The 23,191-nt window shown below is 42.9% G+C and overlaps 1 protein-coding gene across 1 annotated transcript in view; it reads left to right on the top strand.

Moving 5' to 3' along the window:
• Window positions 1-23,191, top strand: part of atf6 (activating transcription factor 6) — a 115,536-nt gene that overhangs the window by 78,462 nt on the left and 13,883 nt on the right. Inside the window, exon 15 of the mRNA XM_039002983.1 lies at window positions 19,265-19,349. Coding sequence (XP_038858911.1) covers window positions 19,265-19,349 — 85 coding nt within the window. The remainder of the gene's footprint in view (window positions 1-19,264; window positions 19,350-23,191) is intronic.

The raw sequence follows: 23,191 nt of genomic DNA, 5'->3' as shown, positions 1-23,191 counted from the left end.
TTACTACTATCACCACTACCATCATTATTACTGCTACTACCACTACCATCATCATTACTACTACTACTACCACCACCACCATCATTACTGCTACTACTACCACTACCATCATCATTACTACTACCACCATCATCATTACTACTACTACTACTACCACCACCATCATCATTACTACCACCACCATCATAATTGCTACTACTACTACCACCACCACCATCATCATTGCTACTACTACTACCACCACCACCATCATCATTGCTACTACTACTACCACCACCATCATCATTGCTACTACTACTACCACCACCATCATCATTGCTACTACTACTACCACCACCATCATCATTGCTACTACTACTACCACCACCATCATCATTACTACTACTACTACTACCACCACCACCATTACTACTACTACCACCACCATTACTACTACTACCACCACTACCACCACCATTACTACTACTACCACCACTACCACCACCGTTACTACTACCACCATCATTACTACCACCACCATTACTACTACTACTACCACCACCATTACTACTACTACTTCTACCACCACTACCACCACCATCATTTACTACTACCACCACTACCACCACCATCATCATTACTACTACTACCACCACTACCACCACCATCATCATTACTACTACCACCACCATCATCATTACTACTACCACCACCATCATCATTACCACTACCACCACCATCATCATTACTACTACTACTACCACTACCATCATCATTACTACTACTACTACTACCACCACCATCATCACTACTACTCCCACCACTACCACCACCATTACTACCACCACCATTACTACTACTACCACCACCATTACTACTACTACTACTACCACCCACTACCACCACCATCATCATTACTACTACCACCACTACCACCACCATCATCATTACTACTACTACCACCACTACCACCACCATCATCATTACTACTACTACTACCACTACCATCATCATTACTACTACTACTCCTACCACCACCATCATCACTACTACTCCCAGCACTACCACCACCATCATCATTACTACTACTACCACTACCATCATCATTACTACTACTACTCCTACCACCACCATCATCACTACTACTCCCACCACTACCACCATCATCATTACTGCTACTACTACTACCACTACCATCATCATTACTACTACTACTCCCACCACTACCACCCCCATCATCATTGCTACTACTACTACTACCACCATCATTACTACTACTACTACTACCACCATCATTACTACTACTACTACCACCACCATCATCATCACTACTACTACTACCATCATCTACTACTACTACTACTACCACCACCATCATCATCACTACTACTACTACCATCATCTACTACTACTACTACTACCACCACCATCATCATTACTACTACTACTACTACCACCATCATTACTACTACCACCACCACCATCATCATCACTACTACTACTACTACTACTACTACTACTACTACCACCATCATCACTACTACTACTACCACCACCATCATCACTACTACTACTACCACCATCATCACTACTACTACTACCACCACCATCATCACTACTACTACTACCACCACCATCATCATTACTACTACTACTACCACCATCATTACTACTACCACCACCACCATCATCATCATTACTACTACTACTACCACCATCATCATTACTACTACTACCACCATCATCACTACTACTACTACCACCATCATCACTACTACTACTACTACCACCATCATCACTACTACTACTACCACCACCATCATCACTACTACTACTACCACCACCATCATCACTACTACTACTACCACCACCATCATCATTACTACTACTACTACCACCACCATCATCATTACTACTACTACCACCACCATCATCATTACTACTACTACTACCACCACCCTCATCATTACTACTACTACTACTACTACTACTACCACCACCCTCATCGTTACTACTACTACTACTACTACTACTACCACCATCATCATTACTACTACTACTACTACTACTACCACCACCCTCATCATTACTACTACTACTACTACTACTACCACCACCATCATCATTACTACTACTACCACCACCATCATCATTACTACCACCACCATCATCATTACTACTACTACTACTACTATTACCATCATCATTACTACTACTACTACTATTACCATCATCATTACTACTACTACTACCACCACTACCATCATCATTACTACTACCACCACCATCATCACAACTACAACTACTACCACGACTACCATCATCATTACTACTACCACCATCATTACTACTACTACTACCACCACCATCATCATCACTACTACTACTAACATCATCTACTACTACTACTACTACCACCACCATCATCATCACTACTACTACTACCATCATCTACTACTACTACCACCACCATCATCATTACTACTACTACTACTACCACCATCATTACTACTACCACCACCACCATCATCATCACTACTACTACTACTACTACTACTACCACCATCATCACTACTACTACTACCACCACCATCATCACTACTACTACTACCACCATCATCACTACTACTACTACCACCACCATCATCACTACTACTACTACCACCACCATCATCATTACTACTACTACTACCACCATCATTACTACTACCACCACCACCATCATCATCATTACTACTACTACTACCACCATCATCATTACTACTACTACCACCATCATCACTACTACTACTACCACCATCATCACTACTACTACTACTACCACCATCATCACTACTACTACTACCACCACCATCATCACTACTACTACTACCACCACCATCATCACTACTACTACTACCACCACCATCATCATTACTACTACTACTACCACCACCATCATCATTACTACTACTACTACCACCACCACTACCACCACCATCATCATTACTACTACTACCACCACCATCATCATTACTACTACTACCACCACCATCATCATTACTACTACTACTACCACCACCCTCATCATTACTACTACTACTACTACTACTACTACCACCATCATCATTACTACTACTACTACTACTACTACCACCACCATCATCATTACTACTACTACTACCACCCTCATCATTACTACTACTACTACTACTACTACCACCACCATCATCATTACTACTACTACTACTACTACTACTACCACCACCATCAGCATTACTACCACCACCATCATCATTACTACTACTACTACTACTATTACCATCATCATTACTACTACTACTACTACTACTATTACCATCATCATTACTACTACTACTACCACCACTACCATCATCATTACTACTACCACCACCATCATCACAACTACAACTACTACCACGACTACCATCATCATTACTACTACTACTACCACGACTACCATCATCATTACTACTACTACTACCACCACTGCCATCATCATTACTACTACTACTACCACCACTGCCATCATCATTACTACTACTACTACTACCACCGCCATCATCATTGCTACTACTACTACCACCACCATCATCATTGCTACTACTACTACCACCACCATCATCATTACTACTACTACTACCACCACCACCATTACTACTACTACTACCACCACTACCACCACCATTTCTACTACTACCACCACTACCACCACCATTACTACTACTACCACCACTACCACCACCATTACTACTACTACCACCACTACCACCACCGTTACTACTACCACCATCATTACTACCACCACTACCACCACCATTACTACTACTACTACCACCACCACCATTACTACTACTACTTCTACCACCACTACCACCACCATCATTTACTACTACCACCACTACCACCACCATCATCATTACTACTACTACCACCACTACCACCACCATCATCATTACTACTACCACTACCATCATCATTACTACTACTACTCCTACCACCACCATCATCACTACTACTCCCACCACTACCACCACCATCATCATTTCTACTACTACTACCACTACCATCATCATTACTACTGCTACTCCTACCACCACCATCATCACTACTACTCCCACCACTACCACCACCATTACTACCACCACCATTACTACTACTACTACCACCACCATTACTACTACTACTACTACCACCACCACCCACTACCACCACCATCATCATTACTACTACCACCACTACCACCACCATCATCATTACTACTACTACCACCACTACCACCACCATCATCATTACTACTACTACTACCACTACCATCATCATTACTACTACTACTCCTACCACCACCATCATCACTACTACTCCCAGCACTACCACCACCATCATCATTACTACTACTACTACTACTATTACCATCATCATTACTACTACTACTCCTACCACCACCATCATCACTACTACTACCACCACTACCACCATCATCATTACTACTACTACTACTACCACCACCATCATCATTACTACTACTACTACTACCACCACCATCATCATTACTACTACTACTACCACCACCATCATCATTACTACTACTACTACCACCACCATCATCATTACTACTACTACTACCACCACTACCACCACCATTTCTACTACTACCACCACTACCACCACCATTACTACTACTACCACCACTACCACCACCATTACTACTACTACCACCACTACCACCACCGTTACTACTACCACCATCATTACTACCACCACTACCACCACCATTACTACTACTACTACCACCACCACCATTACTACTACTACTTCTACCACCACTACCACCACCATCATTTACTACTACCACCACTACCACCACCATCATCATTACTACTACTACCACCACTACCACCACCATCATCATTACTACTACCACTACCATCATCATTACTACTACTACTCCTACCACCACCATCATCACTACTACTCCCACCACTACCACCACCATCATCATTTCTACTACTACTACCACTACCATCATCATTACTACTGCTACTCCTACCACAACCATCATCACTACTACTCCCACCACTACCACCACCATTACTACTACTACTACCACCACCATTACTACTACTACTACTACCACCACCACCCACTACCACCACCATCATCATTACTACTACCACCACTACCACCACCACCATCATCATTACTACTACTACCACCACTACCACCACCATCATCATTACTACTACTACTACCACTACCATCATCATTACTACTACTACTCCTACCACCACCATCATCACTACTACTCCCAGCACTACCACCACCATCATCATTACTACTACTACTACTACTATTACCATCATCATTACTACTACTACTCCTACCACCACCATCATCACTACTACTCCCACCACTACCACCATCATCATTACTACTACTACTACTACCACTACCATCATCATTACTACTACTACTCCCACCACTACCACCCCCATCATCATTGCTACTACTACTACTACCACCATCATTACTACTACTACTACTACCACCATCATTACTACTACTACTACCACCACCATCATCATCACTACTACTACTACCATCATCTACTACTACTACTACCACCACCATCATCATCACTACTACTACTACCATCATCTACTACTACTACTACTACCACCACCATCATCATTACTACTACTACTACTACCACCATCATTACTACTACCACCACCACCATCATCATCATCACTACTACTACTACTACTACTACTACTACTACTACTACTACTACTACTACTACTACTACCACCATCATCATCATCACTACTACTACCACCATCATCACTACTACTACCACCATCATCACTACTACTACCACCATCATCACTACTACTACTACCACCACCATCATCACTACTACTACTACCACCATCATCACTACTACTACTACCACCACCATCATCACTACTACTACCACCACCATCATCACTACTACTACTACCACCACCATCATCATTACTACTACTACTACCACCATCACTACTACTACTACCACCACCATCATCATCATTACTACTACTACTACCACCATCATCATTACTACTACTACTACCACCATCATCATTACTACTACTACTACCACCATCATCATTACTACTACTACTACCACCATCATCACTACTACTACTACCACCACCATCACCACTACTACTACTACCACCACCATCACCACTACTACTACTACCACCACCATCATCATTACTACTACTACCACCACCATCATCATTACTACTACTACTACCACCACCATCATCATTACTACTACTACTACTACCACCATCATCACTACTACTACCACCACCACTACCACCACCATCATCATTACTACTACTACCACCACCGTCATCATTACTACTACTACTACCACCACCCTCATCATTACTACTACTACTACTACTACCACCACCCTCATCGTTACTACTACTACTACTACTACTACTACCACCACCATCATCACTACTACTCCCAGCACTACCACCACCATCATCATTACTACTACTACTACTACTATTACCATCATCATTACTACTACTACTCCTACCACCACCATCATCACTACTACTCCCACCACTACCACCATCATCATTACTACTACTACTACTACTACCACTACCATCATCATTACTACTACTACTCCCACCACTACCACCCCCATCATCATTGCTACTACTACTACTACCACCATCATTACTACTACTACTACTACCACCATCATTACTACTACTACTACCACCACCATCATCATCACTACTACTACTACCATCATCTACTACTACTACTACCACCACCATCATCATCACTACTACTACTACCACCACCATCATCATCACTACTACTACTACCACCATCATCTACTACTACTACTACTACCACCACCATCATCATTACTACTACTACTACTACCACCATCATTACTACTACCACCACCACCATCATCATCATCACTACTACTACTACTACTACTACTACTACTACTACTACTACTACTACTACTACTACTACTACTACTACCACCACCATCATCATCACTACTACTACCACCACCATCATCATCACTACTACTACTACCACCATCATCATTACTACTACCACCACCATCATCATTACTACTACCACCACCATCATCATCACTACTACTACTACCACCATCATCACTACTACTACTACCACCACCATCATCATTACTACTACTACTACTACCACCATCATTACTACTACCACCACCACCATCATCATCATCACTACTACTACTACTACTACTACTACTACTACTACTACTACTACTACTACTACCACCACCATCATCATCACTACTACTACCACCATCATCACTACTACTACCACCATCATCACTACTACTACCACCATCATCACTACTACTACTACCACCACCATCATCACTACTACTACTACCACCATCATCACTACTACTACTACCACCACCATCATCACTACTACTACCACCACCATCATCACTACTACTACTACCACCACCATCATCATTACTACTACTACTACCACCATCACTACTACTACTACCACCACCATCATCATCATTACTACTACTACTACCACCATCATCATTACTACTACTACTACCACCATCATCATTACTACTACTACTACCACCATCATCATTACTACTACTACTACCACCATCATCATTACTACTACTACTACCACCATCATCATTACTACTACTACCACCACCATCACCACTACTACTACTACCACCACCATCATCATTACTACTACTACTACCACCACCATCATCATTACTACTACTACTACTACCACCATCATCACTACTACTACTACTACCACCACCACTACCACCACCATCATCATTACTACTACTACCACCACCGTCATCATTACTACTACTACTACCACCACCCTCATCATTACTACTACTACTACTACTACCACCACCCTCATCGTTACTACTACTACTACTACTACTACTACCACCACCCTCATCATTACTACTACTACTACTACTACTACCACCACCATCAGCATTACTACCACCACCATCATCATTACTACTACTACTACTACTATTACCATCATCATTACTACTACTACTACTACTATTACCATCATCACAACTACTACTACTACCACGACTACCATCATCATTACTACTACTACTACCACCACTGCCATCATCATTACTACTACTACTACCACCACTACCATCATCATTACTACTACCACCACCATCATCACAACTACTACTACTACCACCACTACCATCATCATTACTACTACCACCACCACCACCATCATCACTACTACTACTACTACTACTACTACCACGACTACCATCATCATTACTACTACTACTACTACCACGACTACCATCATCATTACTACTACCACCACCACCATCATCATTACTACTACTACTACCACCACCACTGCCATCATCATTACTACTACGTTACCATCACCTCTATTACTCGTACCACTACTATTTGGAGTAATAATCACAACAATAATAACGATTATGATGATGATAATAACAATAATACTAATAATAAGTAAGTTACTTCTTACTGTGCAGACGTTATTATTCAGTGTCCCTCAGGCTATGGCAGGCATCCAATGATTGCCAAGGTCAGGGTTCATGTCATGAACTCTTGTCACAAAGGAAATCACAAACAAACCCTTGTTGAGGAAGTGTTGACATGGCGACTACAGAAACCATGACGACCGTTGTGTTCTCTTTGGTCATTACATGTTGTTGATGGGAAGGAGATATTCTGACCTCAGTGAAGACTCCCTGTTTAAATGAAAGTTAAGGGCTTGATTCAATAAGTAGGACAGAAGATCAGCGTTATTGCTCGATTGACATTTAAAGGCAATGTTTCCGAGTTTGCGGAGACTGCATATGTCGGCACAATCTAAAAATACCTTTAAATTTAAACTGCGCTACTACAAAGCAGGTTTTCTATGCCACGGATTGAATCAAGCCCTGAATTGTAAAAAATCTGAAGGTCAAGTGCCAATCTATCTGGTTACAGAAGGAACTGAGTAGGACTGGACTGGACTGGACAGCGTAGTCTGACCAGGGAAAGACCACTAACCTCTGCCCTGTCTAACCTTTGACCTCAGTGCTCACTCGTCAATAGTCTTAAGCCTCTAAACCATACTTGTTCTCTGTCGAGACACAGCCATGTTGAATGTCTCTTCCTCATGATCTCTGTCGAGACACAGCCATATTGGATGTCTCTTCCTCCATGATCTCTGTCGAGACACAGCCATATTGGATGTCTCTTCCTCCATGATCTCTGTCGAGACACAGCCATATTGGATGTCTCTTCCTCCATGATCTCTGTCGAGACACAGCCATATTGGATGTCTCTTCCTTCATGATCTCTGTTGAGACACAGCCATATTGGATGTCTCTTCCTCCATGATCTCTGTTGAGACACAGCCATATTGGATGTCTCTTCCTCCATGATCTCTGTTGAGACACAGCCATATTGGATGTCTCTTCCTCCATGATCTCTGTTGAGACACAGCCATATTGGATGTCTCTTCCTCATGATCTCTGTTGAGACACAGCCATATTCCTCATGATCTCTGAGGGAAAAGGTGGATCAGAAGTCTGACTTTATATTGGGATAGTTAATGGCTGACTTTTCCACCCTTGCATCACGAGAGGCTTAAAGGGGATCAATTCTGTAATGATTTTATGAGAGAGGGGATGAAGGTAGAGATTGATGGAGGGAGTCTGAAACGGAGAAAGATGGAGGGATGGAGAGACCGCTGAAGGAAGGGAACTCCTCTAGCTCTGTGACGTGCTGAGCCCACAGCATGTCACCCCGTTGTCCACGGTGATCGTTTACATTTTTACAGCCCTTTATTAGCTCTGCCGCTTTATTATTTGCTTGTGTTTTGTTTCCTGGGTTTCAGCAGGGTGTTTCCTGGGTTTCAGCAGGGTGTTTCCTGGGTTTCAGCAGGGTGTTTCCCTGAGAGGGGGTGTGGCTTCTGTTTTTGTTCCCCTTCGTGTGATGATGTGACTGCCAAAGCCTGCCAAAGCTCTGGACTTCATTTGAGATTTGTTTTTGTTTTAAATCCAACATTTTCTATAGCAGACTAACTAGAGGCACTAATTCTTGCCTTCCTGTACTGTACTGTGGTCAGTCTCTGCACCCTGTATCCACTCTGACCCTGTGGACTGTAACGTTCAGAGCTGCCGCATTTATAGCTTTACGTTACCTGTGGTTTTGTGGCAGTGTGAAATGAGACTGAGGTGACGGAAAGAATAGATCTGGACAAAACCCAGTCATTTTGCGGGCATGTCGCGGGCACCATCGTCTCAGTATGCTGTACCTGTGGCTTTACTGGCTTTATGGAAGTGTGAGCTGAGGTGAGGTCAGCGGTTCCTGTGACCGGCGTCCAGTAAAGTTCCAGCAACCTGCGCTGACCGTCGCCATGGTAGCAGCAGCCATGTCAGATTGGCAGGCAGCCTCTGCAGCAGGCAGGGCTCTGATGAGAAGAGCAGCAGGACTGGGGTCCAGTTCTTCAACTTAGTCTGATTTTCCTTAATGATATAACTGAAACGTAGACCTGGGCCCATATCCACAAAGCTCTGAGTAAGAGTGCTGATCTGGGATCAGTTTAGCCTTTTAGATCATAATGAATAAGATTAGCCCCTCCCACTAGGCTTGGGCGGTATTCAGATTTTCATATCGTCATACCGTCCTTCTCTCATCCCGGGATTTAGGGTATTGCCGGCTTAGTACACAAGGGGGCGCTAAAAACGCAAGAACCCCATTGGGCCCCTATTACCAGAATGCTAGCAACATTTGCAAAAAATTATAGCGAAATCACATAGACGTTGTTAGCTGAATGCTACGAGTGAAAAGTAATATAAACTAATTAGATAGACAGGCAAATACCAGCTTATAAAGTTATACAAGCATAGCTGGTAGCTACCGAAAGTCATTTTCAGTGAGTGTGGACATTTACAGGTGAAAGCGAATGAGAGAAAATGTTGCGACGCATCTGAAGGAAGAGCAGCATGTGTACACGGAGCAGAGGGGAGAAGAACGGAGGAGGGTAAAAACACTAGCAGGAAGCACAGGGACAAAATGGCAGCTCTACAGACAACTCATCCAGAGCTCTTTGGATTTCTGACAGAAAGCAATTAAGATATCTGATGGCAAACATTTAGCAGTGAATTGCATACAAGTGCAACGTCATCACCTCATATGAGCCGCACAATTAATGTATATATATGTATGTATGTATGTATAACAACGCTATGGACTCACCAGCTCCCGCCGTTTCCCGTTGTGCTATTTACAAATCAACACGTGACTGGCTCAACTGTTCTGGGGAACTACAGTAACCTTCATAATATATAAAATAATGTGACTGGTGAAATTAATAACCCAGTCTGCTTTATCTCCTAATGTATTGCACAAGTTGACTGCAGGTATTAACTTAAAAATTAGCTACAAATATTCAGATTTATTGAAAAAACATTCCGTGGCCTTCTATTTCCAGATTATACGGTATACCTCGCAAGCCGAACTCTGACTTTGTGGATACGGACCCTGTTCATTCTCTCTAGATTTTCAGTCTTTGTAGTGATCAACCATTTTGTAGTGATCAACCATTTTGTGGTGATCAACCATTTTGTAATGATCAACCATGTTGCCAAAACGTTGTCAATGTTGGTGCAGGAATAAACCCCAGAGCAGCAGAAGAACTCTCTCTTCTCTAGCTCTCTCCTCTGCCTCTCTACCTCTCTCTGTCTCTCTCTCTCTTTCTCCCCTGTCTCTCTCTCTCCCCTGTCTCTCTCTCCCCTGTCGCGCTCTCTCTCTCTGTCTCTCTCTCGTCTGTCTCTCTCGTCTGTCTCTCTCTCTCTCGTCTGTCTTTGTCTCTCTCTCTCTGTCTCTCTCTCTGTCTCTCTCTCATCTCTGTCTCTCCCTCCCTCCCCCTCCCCGTGCTTAATGGCTGTTACTGTTTCCCTCTCTGACTTTTTACTTAACTCCAGATAGAAGAATTAAAGGGGGCTATCTTTCTGTGCGTCTCTCAGCTGCATCATTGAATCTAAGGCCCTGAGTTTATGTGACCATGTAGGTTCAAACGTGGGCCTTGAGCAGAGCAGGTTGATAGTGACAGAAGTGTCAATATGTAGGCAGTCTCAGGAGAGCGCGGCTGGGTCACACATGTTAGCTATGTATGTCTCTATCTAAACAACATTCAGCCTCTGTCATTTCATCTAGATTAGAACCACTTCTCTCTCTAGGTCTCTCTCTCTCGCTAGGTCTCTCTCTCTCTAGGTCTCTCTCTCTCTCTAGGTCTCTCTCTAGGTCTCTCTCTCTCTCTAGGTCTCTCTCTAGGTCTCTCGCTCTCTCTAGGTCTCTCTCTCTCTCTCTCTCTCTCTCTCTAGGTCTCTCTCTCTCTCTCTAGGTCTCTCTCTCTCTCTCTAGGTCTCTCTCTCTCTCTCTAGGTCTCTCTCTCTCTCTCTAGGTCTCTCTCTCTCTCTCTCTAGGTCTCTCTCTCTCTCTCAGGGTCTCTCTCTCTCTCTAATCCGTGATTTATTTTAGACAGGTCTAAAGAAACATGATATGAAGAAAATGTAATCTATTTCAGAAGAACAGAATACTCTGAATTGTCCTTATGTTAGGTCCTGATCTTGCTATGCCAAATGGCTGCGGGCTACGCTAGTTAATTTAGCAGACAAGATTTAAAGTGGTTTAATGTGCTTCTTGCCTTACTGCACACAATCTGGGCATCATTCACAAGTAATAATATACAGTTGAAGTCGGAAGTTTACATAAACCTTAGCCAAATACATTTAAACTCAGTTTTTCACAATTCCTGACATTTAATCCTCGTAAAAATTCCCTGTCTTAGGTCAGTTAGGATCACCACAATATTTTAAGAATGTGAAATGTCAGAATAATAGTAGAGAATTATTTATTTCAGCTTTTATTTCTTTCATCACATTCCCAGTGGGTCAGAAGTTTACATACACTCAATTAGTATTTGGTAGCATTGCCTTTAAATTGTTTAACTTGGGTCAAACGTTTCGGGTAGCCTTCCACAAGCTTCCCTCAGTAAGTTGGGTGAATTTTGGCCCATTCCTCCTGACAGAGCTGGTGTAACTGAGTCAGGTTTGTAGGCCTCCTTGCTCGCACACGCTTTTTCAGTTCTGCCCACAAATGTTCTATAGGCATGAGGTCAGGGCTTTGTGATGGCCACTCCAATACCTTGACTTTGTTGTCCTTAAGCCATTTTGCCACAACTTTGGAAGTATGCTTGTGGCCATTGTCCATTTGGAAGACTCATTTGCGACCAAGCTTTAACTTCCTGACTGATGTCTTGAGATGTTGCTTCAATATATCCTCATAATTTTCCTTCGTCATGATGCCATCTATTTTGTGAACTGCACCAATCCTTCCTGCAGCAAAGCACCCCCACAACATGATGCTGCCACCCACGAGCTTCACGGTTGGGATGGTGTATTTTGGCTTGCAAGCATCCCCCTTTCTCCTCCAAACATAACGATGGTCATTATGGCCAAACAGTTCTAAATTTGTTTCATCAGACCGGAGGACATTTTCCAAAAAGTACGATCTTCTTCCTTGCTAAACGGCCTTTCAGGTTATGTCGATATAGGACTCGTTTTACTGTGGACATAGATACTTTTGTACCTGTTTCCTCCAGCATCTTCACACGGTCCTTTGCTGTTGTTCTGGGATTGATTTGCACTTTTCGCACCAAAGTACGTTCATCTCTAGGAGACAGAACGCGTCTCCTTCCTGAGCGGTATGACGGCTGCGTGGTTCCATGGTGTTTATACTTGCGTACTATTGTTTGTACAGAGGAACGTGGTACCTTCAGGCGTTTGGAAATTGCTCCCAAGGATGAACCAGACTTGTGGATGTCTACAAAAAAATTCTGAGGTCTTGGCTGATTTCTTTTGATTTTCCCATGATGTCAAGCAAAGAGACACTGAGTTTGGAGGTAGGCCTTGAAATACATCCACAGGTACATCTCCAATTGACTCAAATTATGTCAATTAGCCTATGAGAAGCTTCTAAAGCCATGACATCATTTTCTGGAATTTTCCAAGCTGTTTAAAGGCACAGTCAATTTAGTGTATGTAAACTTCTGACCCACTGGAATTGTGATACAGTGAATTACAAGTGAAATAATCTGTTGTTTGAAAAATTGTTGGGAAAATGACTTGTGTCATGCACAAAGTACATGTCCTAACCGACTTGCCAAAACTATCGTTTGTTAACAAGAAATATGTGGAGTGGTTGAAAAACGAGTTTTAATGACTCCAACATAAGTGTATGTAAACTTCCGACTTCAACTGTATATGGGTTGTACTTGTAATGTTGTTTGTTTTTCACTGGTTGCCCTTTTCTTGTGGCAACAGGTCATAAATCTTGCTGCTGTGACGGCACACTGTGGTATTTCACCAAATAGACATGGGAATTGATCAAAATTGGGTTTGTTTTCAAATGATTTGTGGTTGTGTGTAATCTGAGGGAAATATGTGTCTCTAATATGGTTATACATTTGGCAGGAGGTTAGGAAGTGCAGCTCAGTTTTCACCTCATTTTGTGGGCAGTGTGCACATAGCCTGTCTTCTCTTGAGAGCCAGGTCTGCCTACGGTATTCAGGTATTCTGCCACTGTGTAATCTCTAGGGCCAAATAGCATTCTAGTTTGCGCTGTTTTCAAAAAATTATTTCCAATGTGTCAAGTAATTTTCTTTTTGATTTCTCATGATTTGTTTGGGTCTAATTGTGTTGCTGTCCTGGGTCTCTGTGGGGTCTGTTTGTGAACAGAGCCCCAGGACCAGCTTGCTTTGGGGACTCATCTCCAGGTTCATCTCTCTGTAGGTGATGACAATTAGCGGGTATCGTTCTGCTTTGCATGCATTATTTGGTGTTTTGCCTTGTACACAGAGGATATTTTTGCAGAATTCTGCATGCAGAGTCTCAATTTGGCCTTTGTCCCATTTAGTGAATTCTTGGTTGGTGAGCGGACCCCAGCCCTCACAACCATAAAGGGCGATGGTGCTCTCTCTGTGTTTGCTGTCTCATTTATTACAAATTGAGTTCCACATTTCAGTTGTCAATTCAAGATTAATACCATATTCGGGTTATAATCCTTGCCTTTATGTAATTGTAATCGTCTCAGAGACCAAGGGTTGTTAGTCTCCCTAAACATCTAAAGGCAGAGCCAGGCATGAATATTAAGAGTTTTGGTGTGCGTTATTTCACCGCTGAAGTATTTAACTACTTATTGAAGCCGTGGGGGGAGAGAGACCATTGACAGAGACTATCCCATATGGTAGCCATCTGATTTGCGATTAGCATGTTTATGACGAGAGATGTGAGGTGCTTTCATGTTGCTTGTGGCCTTTAGCTGTGACTTCCTGAACTCACTGTAAACTCTGGATTATGTTTGGATTGTCTGTATTGGCGCCTCACTGTCCTGTAGTGTGATGACACTATAGATGTACTATAGGGTTTAGTGGAGCAGTAGAGAGATTGTCCTGTAGTGTGATAACACTATAGATGTACTATAGGGTTTAGTGGAGCAGTAGAGAGATTGTCCTGTAGTGTGATGACACTATAGATGTACTATAGGGTTTAGTGGAGCGGTAGAGAGATTGTCCTGTAGTGTGATGACACTATAGATGTACTATAGGGTTTAGTGGAGCAGTAGAGAGATTGTCCAGTAGTGTGATAACACTATAGATGTACTATAGTGTTTAGTGGAGCAGTAGAGAGATTGTCCAGTAGTGTGATAACACTATAGATGTACTATAGGGTTTAGTGGAGCAGTAGAGAGATTGTCCAGTAGTGTGATGACACTATAGATGTACTATAGGGTTTAGTGGAGCAGTAGAGAGATTGTCCTGTAGTGTGATGACACTATAGATGTACTATAGGGTTTAGTGGAGCAGTAGAGAGATTGTCCTGTAGTGTGATGACACTATAGATGTACTATAGTGTTTAGTGGAGCAGTAGAGAGATTGTCCAGTAGTGTGATAACACTATAGATGTACTATAGGGTTTAGTGGAGCAGTAGAGAGATTGTCCAGTAGTGTGATGACACTATAGATGTACTATAGGGTTTAGTGGAGCAGTAGAGAGATTGTCCTGTAGTGTGATGACACTATAGATGTACTATAGGGTTTAGTGGAGCAGTAGAGAGATTGTCCTGTAGTGTGATGACACTATAGATGTACTATAGGGTTTAGTGGAGCAGTAGAGAGATTGTCCTGTAGTGTGATGACACTATAGATGTACTATAGGGTTTAGTGGAGCAGTAGAGAGATTGTCCTGTAGTGTGATAACACTATAGATGTACTATAGGGTTTAGTGGAGCGGTAGAGAGATTGTCCTGTAGTGTGATGACACTATAGATGTACTATAGGGTTTAGTGGAGCGGTAGAGAGATTGTCCTGTAGTGTGATGACACTATAGATGTACTATAGGGTTTAGTGGAGCAGTAGAGAGATTGTCCTGTAGTGTGATGACACTATAGATGTACTATAGGGTTTAGTGGAGCAGTAGAGAGATTGTCCAGTAGTGTGATGACACTATAGATGTACTATAGGGTTTAGTGGAGCAGTAGAGAGATTGTCCAGTAGTGTGATGACACTATAGATGTACTATAGGGTTTAGTGGAGCAGTAGAGAGATTGTCCTGTAGTGTGATGACACTATAGATGTACTATAGGGTTTAGTGGAGCAGTAGAGAGATTGTCCTGTAGTGTGATGACACTATAGATGTACTATAGGGTTTAGTGGAGCAGTAGAGAGATTGTCCTGTAGTGTGATGACACTATAGATGTACTATAGGGTTTAGTGGAGCAGTAGAGAGATTGTCCTGTAGTGTGATGACACTATAGATGTACTATAGGGTTTAGTGGAGCAGTAGAGAGATTGTCCAGTAGTGTGATGACACTATAGATGTACTATAGGGTTTAGTGGAGCAGTAGAGAGATTGTCCAGTAGTGTGATGACACTATAGATGTACTATAGGGTTTAGTGGAGCAGTAGAGAGATTGTCCTGTAGTGTGATGACACTATAGATGTACTATAGGGTTTAGTGGAGCAGTAGAGAGATTGTCCTGTAGTGTGATGACACTATAGATGTACTATAGGGTTTAGTGGAGCAGTAGAGAGATTGTCCTGTAGTGTGATGACACTATAGATGTACTATAGGGTTTAGTGGAGCAGTAGAGAGATTGTCCTGTAGTGTGATGACACTATAGATGTACTATAGGGTTTAGTGGAGCAGTAGAGAGATTGTCCTGTAGTGTGATGACACTATAGATGTACTATAGGGTTTAGTGGAGCAGTAGAGAGATTGTCCTGTAGTGTGATGACACTATAGATGTACTATAGGGTTTAGTGGAGCAGTAGAGAGATTGTCCTGTAGTGTGATAACACTATAGATGTACTATAGGGTTTAGTGGAGCAGTAGAGAGATTGTCCAGTAGTGTGATGACACTATAGATGTACTATAGGGTTTAGTGGAGCAGTAGAGAGATTGTCCAGTAGTGTGATGACACTATAGATGTACTATAGGGTTTAGTGGAGCGGTAGAGAGATTGTCCAGTAGTGTGATGACACTATAGATGTACTATAGGGTTTAGTGGAGCGGTAGAGAGATTGTCCTGTAGTGTGATGACACTATAGATGTACTATAGGGTTTAGTGGAGCAGTAGAGAGATTGTCCTGTAGTGTGATGACACTATAGATGTACTATAGGGTTTAGTGGAGCAGTAGAGAGATTGTCCAGTAGTGTGATGACACTATAGATGTACTATAGGGTTTAGTGGAGCAGTAGAGAGATTGTCCTGTAGTGTGATGACACTATAGATGTACTATAGGGTTTAGTGGAGCAGTAGAGAGATTGTCCTGTAGTGTGATGACACTATAGATGTACTATAGGGTTTAGTGGAGCAGTAGAGAGATTGTCCAGTAGTGTGATGACACTATAGATGTACTATAGGGTTTAGTGGAGCAGTAGAGAGATTGTCCTGTAGTGTGATGACACTATAGATGTACTATAGGGTTTAGTGGAGCAGTAGAGAGATTGTCCTGTAGTGTGATGACACTATAGATGTACTATAGGGTTTAGTGGAGCAGTAGAGAGATTGTCCTGTAGTGTGATGACACTATAGATGTACTATAGGGTTTAGTGGAGCAGTAGAGAGATTGTCCTGTAGTGTGATGACACTATAGATGTACTATAGTGTTTAGTGGAGCAGTAGAGAGATTGTCCAGTAGTGTGATGACACTATAGATGTACTATAGGGTTTAGTGGAGCAGTAGAGAGATTGTCCAGTAGTGTGATGACACTATAGATGTACTATAGGGTTTAGTGGAGCAGTAGAGAGATTGTCCAGTAGTGTGATGACACTATAGATGTACTATAGGGTTTAGTGGAGCAGTAGAGAGATTGTCCAGTAGTGTGATGACACTATAGATGTACTATAGGGTTTAGTGGAGCAGTAGAGAGATTGTCCTGTAGTGTGATGACACTATAGATGTACTATAGGGTTTAGTGGAGCAGTAGAGAGATTGCTGCTTTCTACAGTTAGCAGTTGGTCAGTAGCTCATCCACTGACTGACTGGATTGAATTTGGTCAAACTGTCTTCGAGACACGCTACAGACAGACAGATTGACGTCATACAGACGGGGCTGTGGGTCGATGGGGGTTTTTCCCCTTTGATTTACAAGTAGCGACCACAGGGTTCCTTTCCCACCTTCACTATAAAGTCATCTGTCTGATGAACATCCATGTGTTTTTCAGTTTCTGTGACTGCCATGTGGTTATTAATTAAACGTTGAACATGTACAATTTGATGTGTGGGTCAAGGTGTGCTTCATGCCTCTGACCTTTAACCCTAATCCTTCATTGTAAAGCCAGCTATCTGATGAACATACAGCCTGATGTTACGTGGTATTTGATGTGTGGGTCAAGGTGTGCTTCATGCCTATGACCTTTAACCCTAATCCTTCATTGTAAAGCCAGCTATCTGATGAACATACAGCCTGATGTTACGTGGTATTTGATGTGTGGGTCAAGGTGTGCTAAGATTTGAACTCCAGTTTGACATCCTGTTGATCTGGTGTGTTGAAGTCTTTGCTAAGGTCAAAGTGTGCTTCATTCTGTTAGACCTTTGACCTTTTTTGACTGTTCCTTGTTCTCAGGATCACCTTTTACTTCCCGCTACCAGCCACAACAAAGGAAGTAGGCCCAAGATGTCCGTGGTGTTGCCAGCCATGAACCTTAATGGTAAGTCAACTCCACTACAGATCTGTCACCATTATACATTTAATGGCTTCTCCACTCTGTCTCTCTCGCTCTCTTTTCTTCCTGTTCTCTGGGTTTCTTCACACATTGATTGATGTATACAACTGGCCTTCTTTAGACTAGTTGAGTATCTGGAGCAACAGCATTACAGGCTCAAAATGGCCAGAAACAAAGTCCTTTCTTCTGAAACTCGTCAGTCTATTCTTGTTCTGAGAAATGAAAGCTATTCCATGTGAGAACTTGCCAAGAAACTGAAGATCTCGTACAACGCTATGTACTACTCCCTTCACAGAACAGTGCAAACTGGCTCTAACTAGAATAGAAAGAGGAGTGGGAGGCCCCGGTTTACAACTGAGCAAGATGACAAGTACATTAGAGTGTCTAGTTTGAGAAACAGACGCCTCACATGTCCTCAACTGGCAGCTTCATTAAATAGTACCCGCAAAACACCAGTCTCAATGTCAACAGTGAAGAGGCGACTCCGGGATGCTGGCCTTCTAGGCAGAGTTGCAAAGAAAAAGCCATATCTCAGACTGGCCAATAAAAAGAAAAGATTAAGATGGGCAAAAGAACACAGACTCTGGACAGAGGAACTCTGCCTAGAAGGGAAGGGACCAGTACGAAAAAGCACAAGAATTGATGCACTCAGTACTCGCTCTGTAAGTCGCTCTGGATAAAAGTGTAAAACCGGCTTTAAAGCTCTCAGATGAAGGCTGCCATGTTAGAGAGTTGGCACTGGTACTGTAAAGACCTCAATCAGGCTGTTGATTGGCTAGTTCAACAGTATGGTACTGTAAGACCTCAATCAGGCTGTTGATTGGCTAGTTCAACAGTATGGTACTGTAAGACCTCAATCAGGCTGTTGATTGGCTAATTCAACAGTATGGTACTGTAAGACCTCAATCAGGCCACTGATTGGCTAACTCAAATAAAATACAATACATTTGTATTGGTCACATACACATGTTTAGCAGATATTATTGTGATTGTAGCAAAATGCTTGTACTTCTAAACTCAGCAAAAAAAGAAACGTCCCTTTTTCGGGACCCTGTCTTTCAAAGATAATTTATAAAAATCTAAATAACTTCACAGATCTGCATTGTAAAGGGTTTAAACACTGTTTACCATCCTTGTTCATTGAACCATAAACAATTAACTGAACATGCACCTGTGGAACGGTCGTTAAGACCCTAACAGCTTACAGACGGTAGGCAATTAAGGTCACAGTTATGAAAACTTAGGACACTAAAGAGGCCTTTCTACTGACTCTGAAAAACACCAAAAGAAAGATGCCCAGGGTCCCTGCTCATCTGCATGAACGTGCCTTAGGCATGCTGCAAGGAGGCATGAGGACTGCAGATGTGGCCAGAGCAATAAATTGCAATGTCCGTACTGTGAGACGCCTTAGACAGCGCTACAGGGAGACAGGACGGACAGCTGATCGTCCTCGCAGTGGCAGACCACGTGTAACAACACCTGCACAGGATCGGTACATCCGATCATCACACCTGCGGGACAGGTACAGGATGGCAACAACAACTGCCCGAGTTACATCAGGAACACACAATCCCTCCATCAGTGCTCAGACTGTCCGCAATAGGCTGAGAGAGGCTGGACTGAGGGCTTGTAGGCCTGTTGTAAGGCAGGTCCTCACCAGACATTACCGGCAACAGCGTCGCCTATAGGCACAAACCCACCGTCGCTGGACCAGACAGGACTGGAAAAAAGTGTTCTTCACTGAGGAGTTGCGGTTTTGTCTCACCAGGGGTGATGGTCGGATTCGTGTTTATCGCCGAAGGAATGAGCGTTACACCGGGGCCTGTACTCTGGAGCGGGATCGAGGTGGAGGGTCCGTCATGGACTGGGGTGGTGTGTCACAGCATCATCGGACTGAGCTTGCAGGCAATCCCAACGCTGTGCGTTACAGGGAAGACATCCTCCTCCCTCATGTGGTACCCTTCCTGCAGGTTCATCCTGACATGACCCTCCAGCATGACAATGCCACCAGCCATACTGCTCGTTCTGTGTGTGATTTCCTACAAGACAGGAATGTCAGTGTTCTGCCATGGCCAGCGAAGAGCCCGGATCTCAATCCCATTGAGCACGCCTGGGACCCACTAGAGCCAATCACGATCAGGCCACGTAGCTATATTTTCACATAATTCTGTATGTGTTAACCATTAGGAAGTGTGTTTTGAGCTATCAGCACATTTGAAGAGCAGTCATCCAAGTCGTTGTTCACTATGCTAGGGTGTAAGGAGGTCTCAGAAACCAGTCCTTTATTACACAAAAACCACACTGTTGCTTTGGGCACCACAGGATTCGATCAAGTTCTCTTATCTCATTCCACAAGCAAACCTGTTCACCTCAAGACCTGTGTGATCGGTTAACATTTCTGTCGGAACTAGTTGTTTATTATATTTGTCATTCTCTTGTGGCCCAAAGTATTTTCTGTGTTGTCCTAACTGAACATCTGTTTGTGTTTTGGCCTTGATTTCCATGACAACATCGTGGTCTTGTTTTCTCTATGGTCCTTCTCTTGGTTGGCTGGACCACTGATACTGATTTAATGGGAGAACAAAGGCCATAGAGATGACCCGACTCCATGTTTGGCATCCATGGTAGGCTACGTACTGTACCTTATCTCTGCAGTACTGTCTGGAGTGGGTTAGCATCACCCCTCCCCCCTCCCCACCCAGTGAACAAGAGCATTAAACTGACTTGGAAGGGTTTTGTCGTGTTGCGAGATACTGAGCCAAAAGATGAGTGTGAATAATTAAATGAATGATTCTGTTGTTCTTGGCTTTTCAACTGGCCCCGTTATTACAGAATGATTCTTGCTCTCTCTTCTTCACATTTTCTCTTTTTTTTTGGCAAAATTGTGTTTGTCTTTCTAGATCTCTTTCTTTTCCTCTCTATTTATCCCTCTCCCTTCCTCCCTTCATTCTGGCTCTGTATGTAGCATCTGAATTGATTAGCGGTGAGCTAACCCAGGGAGGGAGTGAGTCAGTCAGTGGAACTTGATATTGTTACTCAGCAGGGAGGGAAGAGCACGGCATTATATTGGTAAAGACTCTCGCTCTCTGGGGCGTTGTAGAAGATGAATGAAGGTAAACATTGTTCTTGGTCCGTCTCGTCGGGGTGGAATGCTTAAGGCCACACTGGTCACTTGGTTTACTGAAGTCACGTAAATAGTGAAATCCGATAGCCGTTTTCCCACTAAATGTCCTGAATCCCCAACAATGATTGTGGTTGTATTCAAGGAGATTATACTGACTCTGTAAGATGTTTGTGGTATAATAAACTATGTCCATTTGAATTACAGGAAGTGTTGTAGATTGATTGAACATGATTTGGAAAGGCACACACCTGTCTATAAGGTCCCACAGATGACAGTGCATGTCAGAGCAAAAACCAAGCAATGAGGTCGAAGGAATTGTCCGTAGAGCTCCGAGACAGGATTGTGCCGAGGTCCCCAAGAACACAATACTTAGTACTTTGTTGAAGCACCTTTTGGTAGCGATTATAGCCTTGAGTCTTCTACAAGCTTGACACACCTGCATTCTTCTCTGCAGATCCTCTCAAGCTCTGTCAGGTTGGATGGGGAGCGAGAGATCCTTGATGGAAACCTGCTCCAGAGCACTCAGGACCTCAGAATGTCCTGTTGGAAGGTGAACCTTCGCCCCAGTCTGAGTTCCTGAGCGCTCTGGAGCAGGTTTTCATCAAGGATCTCTTGCTGCTTTGCTCTGTTCATCTTTCCCTCGATCCTGACTAGTCTCCCAGTCCCTGCCGCTGAAAAACATCCCCACAGCATGATACTGCCA

Source organism: Salvelinus namaycush, chromosome 10, assembly GCF_016432855.1.
Source record: "Salvelinus namaycush isolate Seneca chromosome 10, SaNama_1.0, whole genome shotgun sequence".
Classification (NCBI taxonomy): domain Eukaryota; kingdom Metazoa; phylum Chordata; class Actinopteri; order Salmoniformes; family Salmonidae; genus Salvelinus; species Salvelinus namaycush.
This window is presented reverse-complemented; position numbering and strand designations above follow the sequence as displayed.